This window comes from Mobula hypostoma, chromosome 5, assembly GCF_963921235.1.
Source record: "Mobula hypostoma chromosome 5, sMobHyp1.1, whole genome shotgun sequence".
Classification (NCBI taxonomy): domain Eukaryota; kingdom Metazoa; phylum Chordata; class Chondrichthyes; order Myliobatiformes; family Myliobatidae; genus Mobula; species Mobula hypostoma.
The window spans coordinates 50,318,774-50,332,593 of record NC_086101.1 but is presented as its reverse complement, the minus strand read 5'-3'; the positions used below and the strand labels follow the sequence as shown (position 1 = coordinate 50,332,593).

General features: G+C 39.3%; 1 protein-coding gene across 9 annotated transcripts in view; it reads right to left on the bottom strand.

Moving 5' to 3' along the window:
* Window positions 1-13,820, bottom strand: part of scel (sciellin) — an 82,015-nt gene that overhangs the window by 41,737 nt on the left and 26,458 nt on the right. For 4 of the 9 annotated variants that reach the window (XM_063048490.1, XM_063048488.1, XM_063048489.1 and 1 more), the window contains exons 5-8: window positions 12,324-12,386; window positions 9,951-10,025; window positions 8,043-8,099; window positions 5,898-5,996 (exon numbers count right to left, since the gene is read on the bottom strand). In XM_063048490.1, coding sequence (XP_062904560.1) covers window positions 5,898-5,996; window positions 8,043-8,099; window positions 9,951-10,025; window positions 12,324-12,386 — 294 coding nt within the window. The remainder of the gene's footprint in view (window positions 1-5,897; window positions 5,997-8,042; window positions 8,100-9,950; window positions 10,026-12,323; window positions 12,387-13,820) is intronic. The other 5 variants (XM_063048492.1, XM_063048493.1, XM_063048495.1 and 2 more) reach the window with 5 other exon arrangements.

Here is a 13,820-nt window from a genome sequence, read left to right as displayed (position 1 = left end):
GTGTGGAGTGTTGCAGGTACAGTGATATTGTACTTCCATGGAGCTATGATCGCTAAGAACATAGATCAGAGAAATGGGCCGCGATCATTGACTATAATTCATGCCGCTCTGATTTCCCAATCTTTCAGTCTGATAATCACAAACTGGGGAAAGTAAATTTGGCACCTCGTTTTCTAAAAACTCCTTCCCAAAAGTGAAGCCGTGCAAATTGTTACTCCTGACATTCTAAGATCTAGAATCTGTTACAATTCAGAGTACTTAGTGCTATTAAATCCAATACTTCACTTTGAAGAGCTATAAATAAGAGAAATTCTGTTCTTCAAATATAACTAAATATCTACAAATGTCAAATTATTTTTTAGGATCTTTCTTTTTATCCTATAAATTTCTCAAGTACAATCCGAAGTTCAGAAGATGTGTAACTTAGATGGCTGATGGTTGTAGTACCAGCCATTCAGTGGACACACCACAATCAACAGTACACTGACGCTGTCTCCTCGGATGATGATGAAACGTTTGCAAGGAAATTGCCAAGATCAGAGAACAACTCAACCTAACCATAATACTAAATGTTTTGGAAGAAGTTAATCTTTTGTGGATGGAGTTATATAGAGCACCGTGGAAAGAATTACCTGGTGGAGAAGCATTGGAATACGTCCTAAAGGATTGGGATTATGTTCCTAAGAAGACTGAGTTGTAGAAAATAAGAAATATTTCTAAAGCCTTGCACCTCTAACCAGAGGAAATATGGTACATGAAGTGCCATTCTATTGTTAGGAGATTACTGGCGACGGATCCATGTACCTTATCATTAGTCGAATGCCAGTTACATGCAGTCTATCTAATAATCACTGATTATTAGCCAGGTGATCAATGGATAAACACCTTAATTCTTCTTACAGAAGTTAAGCTGATTACTCTCAGAACAGAAATAGTTAAGTGAATATTAAGTGGAAGTTTCGGGATGAAGTAAAACATTGGTAGATACGATAATATGACCAGGGAGATGTAGGCATTACAGCTCACACTGCAGATAATTCACTCCCTAATCTCAATCATTAGTGCTATTGGATGGTTTAGACCAGATTCTAGATATTGGGATTCATCACAGCTTTCTTCTAAATAACTCTGGTATCCAATGGTGCAGTTTAAAATTGTCCTAAATGTGAACAAGCCACATATTCCATGCTAAAATATCGGCTTTGTCGGCTTTGTATTCTGTATTGCGCGTTTATTAAGTTTATCATGGTAACTAGTCATATGAGTGGGAGCATGGTAAAAAGTGAAGAGAATAAATTATGTATTCTTGATTATTTCATGGCAGTTTGTAGCTTGCAACTGGCAGAGATTTTATCTTTTGTTGACTGCTGAGATAAAGCTGAATAATGCTTTGCTTACACTTTAGTTCATTGCTTTGAGATTGTATGCTTGCTAATTGCTAATAAAGGATCAAATAAAGGATTCAACTTTTGGAGCTGGGGGTGCATCATCAAAGTATAACAAATCCAGAGCAGTCGCAGGCTAGCAGCAAATGTTTTGTTTTTGTTTTTGGTTTGGTTTTGTTGCTGCATGGGACTAAAAGTTGCTTTTTAATGATGGCAGAAAAGATCACCACACTGTAACACATTGCTTTTAAAACAATTTTAAAATGTGGTAACAAAAGTGAGAGCAAACAGATAATCGTATGTGAAGAACCTTTTTACCTGTTTCCGTAAAAGGAGATTGAGTTATACAGCACTTTACACTACATTATTCACAATTAGAATTGTCAAGGTGCAATATTCTAACTAGTAATTATTTTAATTACTTAGGTATATTAAATTTAAATTAGCTACAGGTGTTTGGATAATTTTTCAATTCTATGTTAATATTCGGAAATGTTAGATTATCTTGATTCTAAATGTGAAAGGAGAGCTTGGAACAATTGCTGACAAGTTTTCTAGCTAAGGGTATTTGCATAATCTTGTTTAAAGTTTCTTAATGTGTAGCCACAGTTTATCAAGTTTTTTTTATTATGAAATCATTGATCTTTTCAATATCATACCCTATGGCAGATATGTTGGGCAATAACATCAGACTTTTAATATAGAATTGTTTTAATGAACTAAATACATCGATAGTTCTGCTTAGTCTTTCAGCATTTATCAAAATATATTGCTACCAGTAACAAATAAGATGGTTATAAATCTGACCCCCAGATGACAAGACAATTGAAGAGATTAGAAGAAATATAAGAGTGTTAATGAATATGGAATAAATAGCAAGACATGGGATTAAAATAGAAAACTTCCTTAGCCAAAGGACAATTATATTGATAAGCTCAATGGCCTTTCCCCCATAAAATCTATATATTTCAACAAAGACATTGACAAAATATCAGTCAATATTTTCAAAATCCCTCCTAGAAGGAAAATAATTTGGCATTAGCACTGCAAGTATAATTTTAGTTAAATCAACAAATTAATTGAAAACATTATCTCAAATTTCAAATAAACATTTTTTAGCAAATAAAGTAATTCGGAATTACATTCAATTCTGATTTACAATCAATCAATGACCCCAATTATTTTGATTCATACAACTGATGATTGTGTTTGAAAATTCTTTTACTTCAGATGCATTTCAAAGATTTCAGTAATTATTTTAATCTGAGCAAAAATTTCAGAATTTTATAGGATCATTTACTTTGGAACAACCAGAGCATGGAGTTTCTGCCTTAAATACTGAACCACACTGATCCTGATTTTAGTCACATGCTAAAATCATTCATTGACCTGTTTGCAATCCAGTAGCACAATATCTGCATGGTTGGGAAGTAGTACATAGGGTAGCTGGAAGTTAAGAATACAGACTGCAAAAATTAAAAAGAGCTCTTGCTTGCAGTGGAGCTAGGAAAATGAGAGAAAAGCGAGACAAGATTTGGAGAATCAACCATTAGGTGACTTGGTTGTATGTTTCATGTATGTCCTTGTGACAATTTTAAGTCAGAACATCAGGTAACTGGCTGACACAGGGAGCAACCAAGCAATGACAACAAGACAGAAAATAAACAGTCACACATTTCAATAATATTGTTCCTCAGGTACACCGAGACAGGAAGCAATGGAGATAGATCATTGGTTCTCTTGGAAAATAAAACAAGGATAAAGGTAGTCACTAATAAAACCACAGATGCCAAGTCAACTAATGATGGGAAGTAAGAATATTAATGAATATGGAATAAACAGCAGAACTTGGGAGAACTTGGGAAAAACAGAACAAGTTTCAAAAGTCAAAGTTTGAAGTAAATTTATTATCAAAGTACATATATGTCAGTATATACAACCTGAAGATTCATTTTCTTGCACACATACTCAATAAATCCAATAACCGTAATAGAATCAATGAAAGACCGCACCAACTGGGCATACAACCAGTGTGCAAAAGAAGTTTGCCCACTAAAGAAGTTGGTCAAAGTTTTAGTTGTCATGCCAAACTCCCAAAGTAGTAGAGGCACTGCTGTGCTTTCTGCATAATTGCATTTTGTGCTGGGCCCAGGTCAGGTCCTCTAAAATGATAACACTGAGGAATATAAAGTTGCTGACTCTCTCTACCTCTGATCCTCCAGTGAGGACTGGCTTATGGACCTCTGGTTTCCTCCTCCTGAAGTCAATAATTACTGACATTGAGAGAGAGGTTAATGCTGTAGAACCACTCAGACAGATTTTCAATCTCCCTTCTCTACCTTCGATTCGGCCTACAACAGAGGTGCTGTCAGCAAACTTAAACATGCCTTTGGAGCTGTGCTTAGCCACACAGTCGTAAGTATAAAGCGATTAGAGGAGGGGGACAAGCACACAGCCTTGTGGTACACTTGTGTGATAGAGATTGTGGAGGACATGTTGTTGCCAATCAGAACTGACAGGTCTGCAAGTGAGGAAATTGAGGATACAATTACACAAGGGGGTACAAGGCCAAGGTTTAGAAGCTTATTGATTATTTTTGAGGGAATTGAATTAGTATTGAATGCTGAGCTGTAGTCAATAAAGAGCATCCTGACATATGCATCTTTGTTGTCCAAGTGTTCCAGGATTGAGTGAAGAGCCAATGAGCTGGAATCTGCTGTGGACCTGTTGAGTCAGTAGGCAAATTGATGTGATCCAAGACATGTCTCAGACAGGAGTTGATGTGTTTTATTAAAAACCTCTCAAAACACTTCATCACTGTAATGTAAGTGCTACTGGACGATATTCATTGAAGAGGTTACCATGCTCTTCTTAGGCACTGGTATAATTGAAGCCTGCCTGAAGCAAGTAGGTACCTCAGACTACCGAAGTGTGAGGTCAAAGGTCTTAGTGAATACTGCAGCCAGTTGATCAGAACAGGACTTTAGTATTTGCCCAGGTACCCCATCTGAGCTGGATGCTTTCCTGATTTAATTTTCTGTGCCAAATGGGAGACAGTGGAGGTGTAATTAGTGGTCATGGCTTCTGCTGCTGGGACCCTAAACACTAGAAATTCTTTTGAAAACCTCTCTGGCTCCCTGCATTTACAAACCCTCCTGTCAATTGTCATAGAATCACAGAGAAGTACAAATAAGAAACAAGTCCTTCAGCTCATGCCTACTATCAATATTACATTTACACTGATCGTACATTAACTCCCCCCCCTTTCTTATTGGCCTACATTTTCATCAACTCACCCCACCCCCTGGCTATACCTGATTTTGATCACTCACTTATTCACTACAGTGGTCAATTATCCTACCAGCTCACTTCTGTTTGTGATGTGGGGAGATACCGTAACACCCAGGGAAACACACATAGTCACAGGGAGATGGTGCAAACTCCACACAGATAATACTTGATGTCAGGACTGAAACCAGGACTTTGATACAGTGAGGCAGCCTCTGTATTATTTCACAAATCTGTCTAAGTAATGTGATCATCCAGCCCAACATGAAATCAAATCTGGTAATTGTCCCATCAACTGATGACTACTTGCATTAATGGTGTGGCAAAGGTAAAGGTTGTTGTTGAATCATTTTCTGCTCCATGGATTTGCCAATACCTTGTGAAAGTGCAAATTTGAAAAGATGATAGTCACCAGTCATTGTAAGAAATGGAAGTGTTTCTTTTTACTTTGACACCTCGATGTGGTGGCCAGTCCCTGTTCCCTCACATTCCAATTCCTTATCTATAGGACCAGCGCTGTCATAGTGCCATAAACAGGCTCTTCAGCCAACTTGTCTATGGTGACCAAAGTGCTCACCCAAGCCAGTTCCATTTGCCCATGTTTGACCCATTTTCACTCTTGGGCATTTGGTTAGTATCCCATTTTTAAGAAGCTGATATAAAAAATGGCATTTCAAAACGAAAGACTGCCATTATTTAAAACTGTGTTCAGTTTATACATTTGAGCAACACTATTTGAAGGGCAGAAAATTCAGAAGAAGAAAACAGGTAACTTAATTTCCAATGTAGTCATTAGCAGTGACACTTCTAACTCCCTTATTATCTTAACAGAGAGAAAAGGACCACCTATCGTGCTACTGAATTGTTATACGGGCATGAAAATGATTCAGGAATGCATCGAAACAGCATGTCAAAATTCAAAATGACTTCAATTTCAAGAAAACATTCTAATAAGCCCATTACATAGCACCAGTTGTATAAATTATTTTTGTCACAAATTATCCATTGACACTGGAATAGCAGGTTCATTTGCAATGGTTAAATTTTACACTATTTGGGTCATATCACTCATGTGAGGAACAGCATGCTTCCACCATTCCCAGCAAGCAACATCTATTTGGAAATGATTCAGACTTTCAGGACAATTATTTTTGCTTTCATTCTTCAGCAGGAGCCCCACTATTGAGCAGAGCCAATATCCAGCGCAACTGATGTTATTTCTACCTGTTCAGGATTTCTTCAGATCTGTATCGACTGAGCGTAACTTTATTAGGAAGCCTTTCAAATGGCTCAGAAGTGTAAACAGTAAACATAGTTCTATACCTGAAATATACAAAGCTCAGCAATTTTACTTAGTGATTTTGATGTCAAGTGGAACAACAATATCACAGTGGTTAAAAGGATATAAGCTTTCCATTGTTCCTATTTTCGTTTTGCAAAATGCATAACCACATTAACAGATATCAAAACTAGACATCTGCAAAACTTCCCTCACAAACAATAATATTACACTCCATGTTCCAAGCCTTCCCGGTAATGCTCCCCAACTATTCCTCTGTTACATTAATGACTGCATTGGTGCTGTTTCATGCACCTATGCTCATGCTCATCAATTTCATCAACTTTGCCTCCAACCTCTATCTTGTTCTTAAATCCATTTGTTTCATTTCTGACCCCTCCTTCCCCTTTCTCGATCTCTCTGGCTCCGTCAATGGAGACAAACTGTCGCCCGACATCTTTTATAAACCTACTGATTCCCATATCTTGGCTATTCCTCTTCCACCCTGCTCCCTGTAAAAATGCCATTCCTTTCTCATTTCTTTTATCTTTGCTGCATCTATTCGCAGGATGAGGCTTTCCTTTCCAGGAGAATAAGATGTCATTCTCTTCCTTCAAAGAACAGGGTTTCCATTTCCTCCACCACTGATCCTTCCCTCACCTGCATCTCCTCCATTTCCTTGCCATCCACACTCTCCCCATCTCCTGCCACCTTTAAGTGATAGATTTCCTTTTGCCCTCACTTACCACCCCATGAGCCTCTGCATACAACACATCATTCTCCACAGCTTCCCCTGTATCCAAAGGGAGTGCACCACTAAACATATCTTTACCTTCACTTCCCCCCCTCTATTTTCCACAATGATTATTCCCTCCATGATTCTCTTGTCCATTCATCCCTCTCCACTAATCTCACTCTCAGCACGTATCGCTGTAAGTGGCCAAAGTGCTACACCTGCCCTTTCACCTCTTCCCTCACCTTCAATCAGGGTCCCAACCTTCCATGTGAGGGATCATTTCACCTGCAAATCTGCCTTGTTCAGCTGTTGGTCAGACCTGTCATAAATCAGGGGACTGCTTCATCGAACTCCTCTGCTCCATCAGTCAAAAGTAGAACTTCCCTTAGGCCAAATATTTTAATTTCAATTCCTATTCCCATGCATACACATCAGTCCATGGTCTGATCTTATGCCATGATGAGGTCACCCTCAGGGTGAACAAGCAACACTTTATATTCCGTCTGGGTAGCCTCTAACCTGATGGCATGAATATCGAGTTCTCCTGCCGATAGTTTTTTTCCCTCTCCCTCCCCTCTTCCCCACATTGGCCTTTTACCTCTTCTCACCTGCCTATCACCTCCCCCTGGTGTCCGTCCTTCTTCCCTTTCTCCGATGGTCTACTCCTCTCCTACCAGATTCCTCCTTCTCCAGCCCTTTCCTTTCCACATGCCTGTCTTCACCAATCACCCCAGCTATCCTTCTTCCCCTTCTACCACCTTTATATTCTGTCATCTTCCTCCTTCCTTTCCAGTCCTGAAGAAGGGCCTTGACGAAAAACATCAACCTCTTGTTCATTTCCATGGATACTGCCTGACCTGTTGAGCTCCTCCAGCATGTTGTACGTTTTGCTTTGGATTTCCAGCATCTGTAGACCTTCTTGTGTTTATAATGTTACACTGGTTAGAATGCCTTAGAAGCAAACATACAAGATATACAGAGACACAAGAGTCTGCCGATGCTGGAATCTATATCAACAAACATTGATCTGGAAGAGCTCAGTAGGTCAAGCAGCATCCATAAAGGGGAAAGAAACTGTTGATAGTTTGGGTCAAGTCCTGAATCTGGACTCAGTGTAGTCCTGATGATGAACTCCAAGTAGTTACCATGTATTTTTTCCCTCAATACTATTCTCCATAATACACAAAGAAAGATTTTTCCATCTAATAATCCACATGCACCTCTTTGAAAATCTGCCTGCAACCTTTTTTAATGGACTCAGGGGCATATTGGTTGTTGATATAGCCCTCAGCACTTTGTAACGTAAGCTCCCTGCACTCTTTTCCTATTGTTACAATTGCTGTTGTGACGTCACCTTGAAGGTTTATCCAAAGCTGAAGTCCGTTTTGTCTTGTTGAAATCAGCAGTATCACTTGAGTAAAAAGAGGAATAAAAACTATCAACATTTAAACGGTGATTTGATTGTCATATTATTATCAAAGATGCCATTGTCTACCACGTGTCAAGTGTCTTACTGTAAATTACAAGAATTTGCTAATTCCATTGCAAATTCCCTGCTGTTTTATACAATCTTAACCTTTACCTCGGGAGTTAAAGTGGACCAATGCTATTATTGTTTTGTTGAAAACATTAATCCTTATATCTTTGAAAAGCTTTTCTAATATATTGTACATTTCAAAAGCATATATTTCTAGTGCATGCACCTATGCTGTATGCACTGTTGATTTTCTGCACTAACGCTATAAAAATAGGCGATGTCAGGAAAAAAAAATTGAAGCAGTCAACATAAGCTGCACAACTCGAACATATCAAGAAAGCAAATCAAGAAAGGTCAGCAGTTCTAAAGGAGAGTGAGAGACTCAGGGAGGAGTAATGGTAAGAGAACATCCCAGGAACATCCTAAATCTAGCTCACTGATCTCTTTTGCTCAGTCATTTAAAAAAAACTTTTTCCATGTGGGGAATGTAAAGTTAGTCCTAGTTTTGCTTATTTACCTAAATGGCAAAATTATTTTGGAATAAGATATCCTGCTCTATACCCCCATGTCCCTTTTCATAAAGGAGACTACTTGGGAGGGGCACATGGCCCAGTCCATCAGCCTACAAAAGGTAGGGAATTCAACTTTTTATATGCTTAGAACTTATTTAGAGTTATGGAGACATAGAGCAATACGGTATGGATAAAGGCTCCTTGGCCATACTGACCATGTAATCTACCCATCTAGTCCCAATTTCTGCATTCGGCTCATTTCTGGCACATTTCTGCTTTGCATACATGTAATCACCAGAACAGCCGCAGAACCTCAGCCCCTTGGTTTGTTTTTAAGCTAAATTAACCAGGGTGACATGTCAGTGCTAGTGGTTAGCACGACGCTTTATATTACAGGCAACCTGGGTTCAGCTCCTGCTGCTGCCTGCAAGGAGTTGGTATATTCTCCCCGTGACCACGTGGATTTACTCCAGGCTCTCCGGTTTCTTCCCACAGTCCAAGGATGTACCAGTGGTAGGTTAATTGGTTATTATAAATTTCCCCGTGATTCGGCTAAGATTAAATTGGGGGATTGTTGGGAGGCGTGGGTTGGAAGGCCGGAAGGGCCTACTCTACATTGTATCTCAATAAAATAACTAAAAAAATTACTTAGACACCTTTAGAAAACACAGTTTCATTGATTAGTATATCAGTAACAAAATCTTTCCAAATTTGATGACTATTTGTTCTTGTGATATGATGGCATTTATAAAATGTTCTTAAATTGAACAAGCAAATAATAATTCTGTGACTTCAGGTACAGCCATCTACAAATATTCCAATTGAGAGTAAACCTCCAAACACACTTGTTATCAGAGGCCTTTTCTAACTAGAATGACAGCAGGTAGATGCAATGATTGCAATAAGGAAGTGATAAGGTGTCCAATGAGGTTCATCTGACAAAATTTATAGGATGTACTCTTCATTTGATTGCCATTAATTGCTCTCATTAAATTCATTTCAAATATAAGGAAATTATCCAAGCAGTAATGAATCAAGAAGCACAAATCATTTTAAAGTATCACAAGAAATAGGTGGTTTCTGATTTGTCTATAATGATGTAAATTCTGATGTGCAAGAAAACATCAGACAAAATTAAGCTGATTGAGATGATTAGACAATAATAAAAGTAGCCAGGATCGTATCAGGAATTAATTTGTATCACTGCCACTTTGAGCAGAGTTGTGTGGTATCAAAGTCAGAGGCTTTGAGAGGCACCACTCAGCCCCAGTACCTGTTCAGGAATTCTTCAGACCGGAATCGGGTGATTGCATCTTTCTTACGGCTACTATTAATTAGCCAAGTGCTGCTGATAAAAAGAACATTCTATCTAAATAGTTACGTCTGGCTGTAAGTTTTAACAAAACCGATAAAAAGCATCAATTTGTGAGCTCTTTTTCGCCAATTGTAGTGTTGCTAAAACCTAAATAAAGAAAACAAAAGACTCAAGATTGGTTATATAACAATTGTGACGAGAATACACATAAAATTAAGATGTTTGCTGGCCTAGGTTAGCATCAGTGACAATCAGCAAGTGGTCTGCCACCTGCCCTCAGGGGAAGGAGAGATAAGGAACAATGGAGCAGCGTCTGGAGATGTGTAATGAAGGGACGGGGGAGAGAGAGCTGTCTGGAGCGGCTCCCCCCTTTGAACCTTGAACTGTTTGAAGTGATGGACAGGCGATACCCCAGCAGGGGGATAAAAAGGGGACCGGTTCGCTAAGGCAACACACACGCCACCCGAGGTAACGAGACCCTGGAAGCGGTACGCTTCTCACGAGTCGGTGAGAAGTACCAGACAACGGCCAGGGTGGAAAGGTACGATCAGCGGGAACCCGGTGTGTGTCCGCCCTTGCCTGGGCGCCGGGTTCACTGCAGAGGATCGAGTGCATCTGGAGGAGGGGTCACAGTCGGTGACCTCAGGTGACATCACCAAGGACCCGCCCAAAAGTTGCTTGTGAGCCATCTCGCCGGTCTGTGAGTGAAGCCATGTCTGAATGATCAGTTGTTCCTGTTCTATCTCTCTCTTCCCCCATGTTGTCCATCGCCATGGCAACGATTACTGCGAACTGAACTACTAAACTGGACTGAACTTTGAGTCACTTTGAAATTTGGTCATTTACCCCTAGACAACGATAGAGCTTGGTTGATGCTGTTATCTTAATTCTGTGCACATGTGTGTTTATCATCGCTGAACTGTTGCATTTATTATCCTTTCGATTACTGTGTTGCTTGTTTCTTAAATAAAACTTTCTTAGTTCTAGTACTCCAGACTCCAACTGAGTGATCCATTTCTGCTGGTTTGGCAACCCAGTTACGGGGTACGTAACACAATCAATTCATTATATTCATATACTAGAAATACACTTCTCTGGTGCTGGTATTAATGAATGAATATGGAGATGACCTAAATCGTTCAGGATTGAGAAGTTTCATTCCTGCCCACAATGACTGCATTTAAAACAAGCACCTTTGGTACAAGTGGGTACAAATACACTTAGCATTCAAAGTCATTGTATATGAGCCAAAGCCTTGCATATTTATAACAATTTCCCAAATATAAGGTTTAATATCAGCCATCACAAATATGAAAATAAACATGAATAGAATTGAAACTTCCATTTCTATTATCTTTTTATTATAAATGGGATGTTTTTCTGCTGCAAGACCAGTTTAACCTGGTTTTCATTGCTTATACCAGAGGAAGAGACAACAGTGCATCTCATAAAGGAGCAAGAATTAAGAAGAGCAGGTTGTGCATTTGAGCATTCCAAAAACTAGTGTCAGTTCCATATTGAAATGATTGTGAATGTCATCATTGAAACCACAAAATTCAGATTGATGACTTTGTTAATTGGTTTTGCTGGCTATCAAAGTCTGTGCACGATACTCTGAAAAGAATGGACTTCAGTACTGTTTCTCATTTAGGAGTTGATTTTATATTATTGAAAAATGTATAAATTCTATCACTAGTTGCATATTTTAATTCCCTCGACAGCATTTGGTTTTTATTAATGTTGTTCAACCTTTGACCAGCAAGAGTCACATTTCAAAGACAAAGTCACGAAAGACTGGAGATGCTGGAATCAGGAGCAAAATACCCAAAACACTGGAGGGAATCAACGGGCCAAGCAGCTCAACGGAGGGAAATGGACAGTTGGCACTCCAGATCCAGATGAAGGGTCTTGATCCCAAGTATTAATTGTCCATTTTCCTCCATGGATATTTCTAAGATAGTTGGATTCACTCTGTTTGTCATGGGAAGAACAAATTTTGAGGTTGTAATGCAGAATTCCATTTAAATACATTTTCAATTTGAACAAGTGACTTCACAGGAGGGAGGCCGTGGCTTGTAAGCTAAAGTCTGCACTACATGACTTCATTATTTTGCTGTCTTTTCACATTTACTTCTTGTTATATTTCTTATTGTAACTTATAATAATTTTTTATGTATTATTCTGTACTGCTGCTAGAAAACAACACATTTCATGACATGTTGGTGCTAATAAACCTGATTCTGATCCTGCACTGATCAGCCATCCTAGCATACAATGTGCCTTTTTAATTTCATATTCAATGATACCACATAGAACTTCAGGAAATCTTACCGTTTCCTTCCATCTATCGTGTTAGATTTTGTCGTGGTCACCTTATTTAGCCCACTTGAATCCCTATATCAATGAAATAAAAAAAGTATCATCAGAAAATGTCACGAATTACGTAATTCAATCAATTTGCTTTCCTTCCGGAAAATAAAAGTTCAATAACACTTCATTTTATAAAATACGAAAGCAGAATGATTAAAGAGAAAGCTCTTCACTTCAATTTCACAACAGGATTAATTTAGTGATGCACATAAATAACAGCGTCAAACAAATAATCAATTCTTAAAAATAATTCACAGGTTGGCTTTGTACTGGATGCATCCAAACTAATGACAGTATACAGCAAAATAGATACTTTTGCCATTGACAGTTAGTGTTAATGTTACTGCATTACAATTTTTAGTATTAGCCTGCAAAATTATTTATTTTAAGGATTCAATATATAAGACTGTGACATGCAAAATGTACCTTATATGCTACAGTCCTAAGAAGACACCAGCTTGCTTGGAGGGAGAAAGAGTTTAAAATAATCGAGCAAGGGCAGTTGGCATATTTTGCACACCACAGCCCCAAGTTGACACCAGATTGCTCAGAGGGAGGGGGGGTTTTAAAGAAATAAGCAGGTCAGTCAACACATTTTGTGGACCACCATTCCTGAGGAGCCATTGGATTGTGCACAATTAGGCACTTGGCAAGGTCCAATAAAAAAAAGCTACCTTTAAATGGAGTGGCCTTTGTGAGAGAGGCCATTGTGTGAGTGAGCCAGTACTGCAGTGGGAGTTGAGGCTTTGTTTCATTGAGGCATTGGCAAGGAGAGGCTAGGCTGTAAGTACATTTTTTGTTGGTTATTTATTCTTTCTTTATTTCTTATTGCACATTTAGAGCAGTGGGGGATGCCAGACAAGATACTGGCATGCTCCTCTTGCAAGATGTGTGAGCGTAGGGAGACTTGCAGTGTTCCCGATGACTACACTTGCAAGAAGTGCATCCAGCTGCAGTTTCTAACAGACTGGGTTAAGGAGGTGTAGCTGGAAGTGAATGAACTCCAAATCTGAGGGTTTGATAGACAGGACATAGAAGGAAGTAGTTACACCCAAGTTGCAGGACACTGGTAACTAGGTGACCGTCTGGGGGGTGGTGGTGGGGAAGGGATAGGCAGCCAATCATGTGGCGTTCCCCTCGACAATAGGTATGTCACTTTCGATACTGTTGGGGGGAATGACCTAGCAGGGAAAAGCCACAGCTGTCAGATCTCTGGCTCTGAGTCTGGCTCTGTGGCTCAGAAAGGAAGGCGGAAGAAGAGATCAGCTACAGTGATAGGAGAACAGAAAGGAAGTTCTGTGGATGAGAACGAAATATCCGGATGGTTTGTTCCCTCCCAGGTGCGAGGGTCAGGGTCATCTCGGATTGACACCACAGTATTCTTAAGTGTGAGGGTGAGCAGTCAGAGGTCATGGACCATGTCGGTACCAGTGTTAGGAGGGGTGACAAGGTACTGCA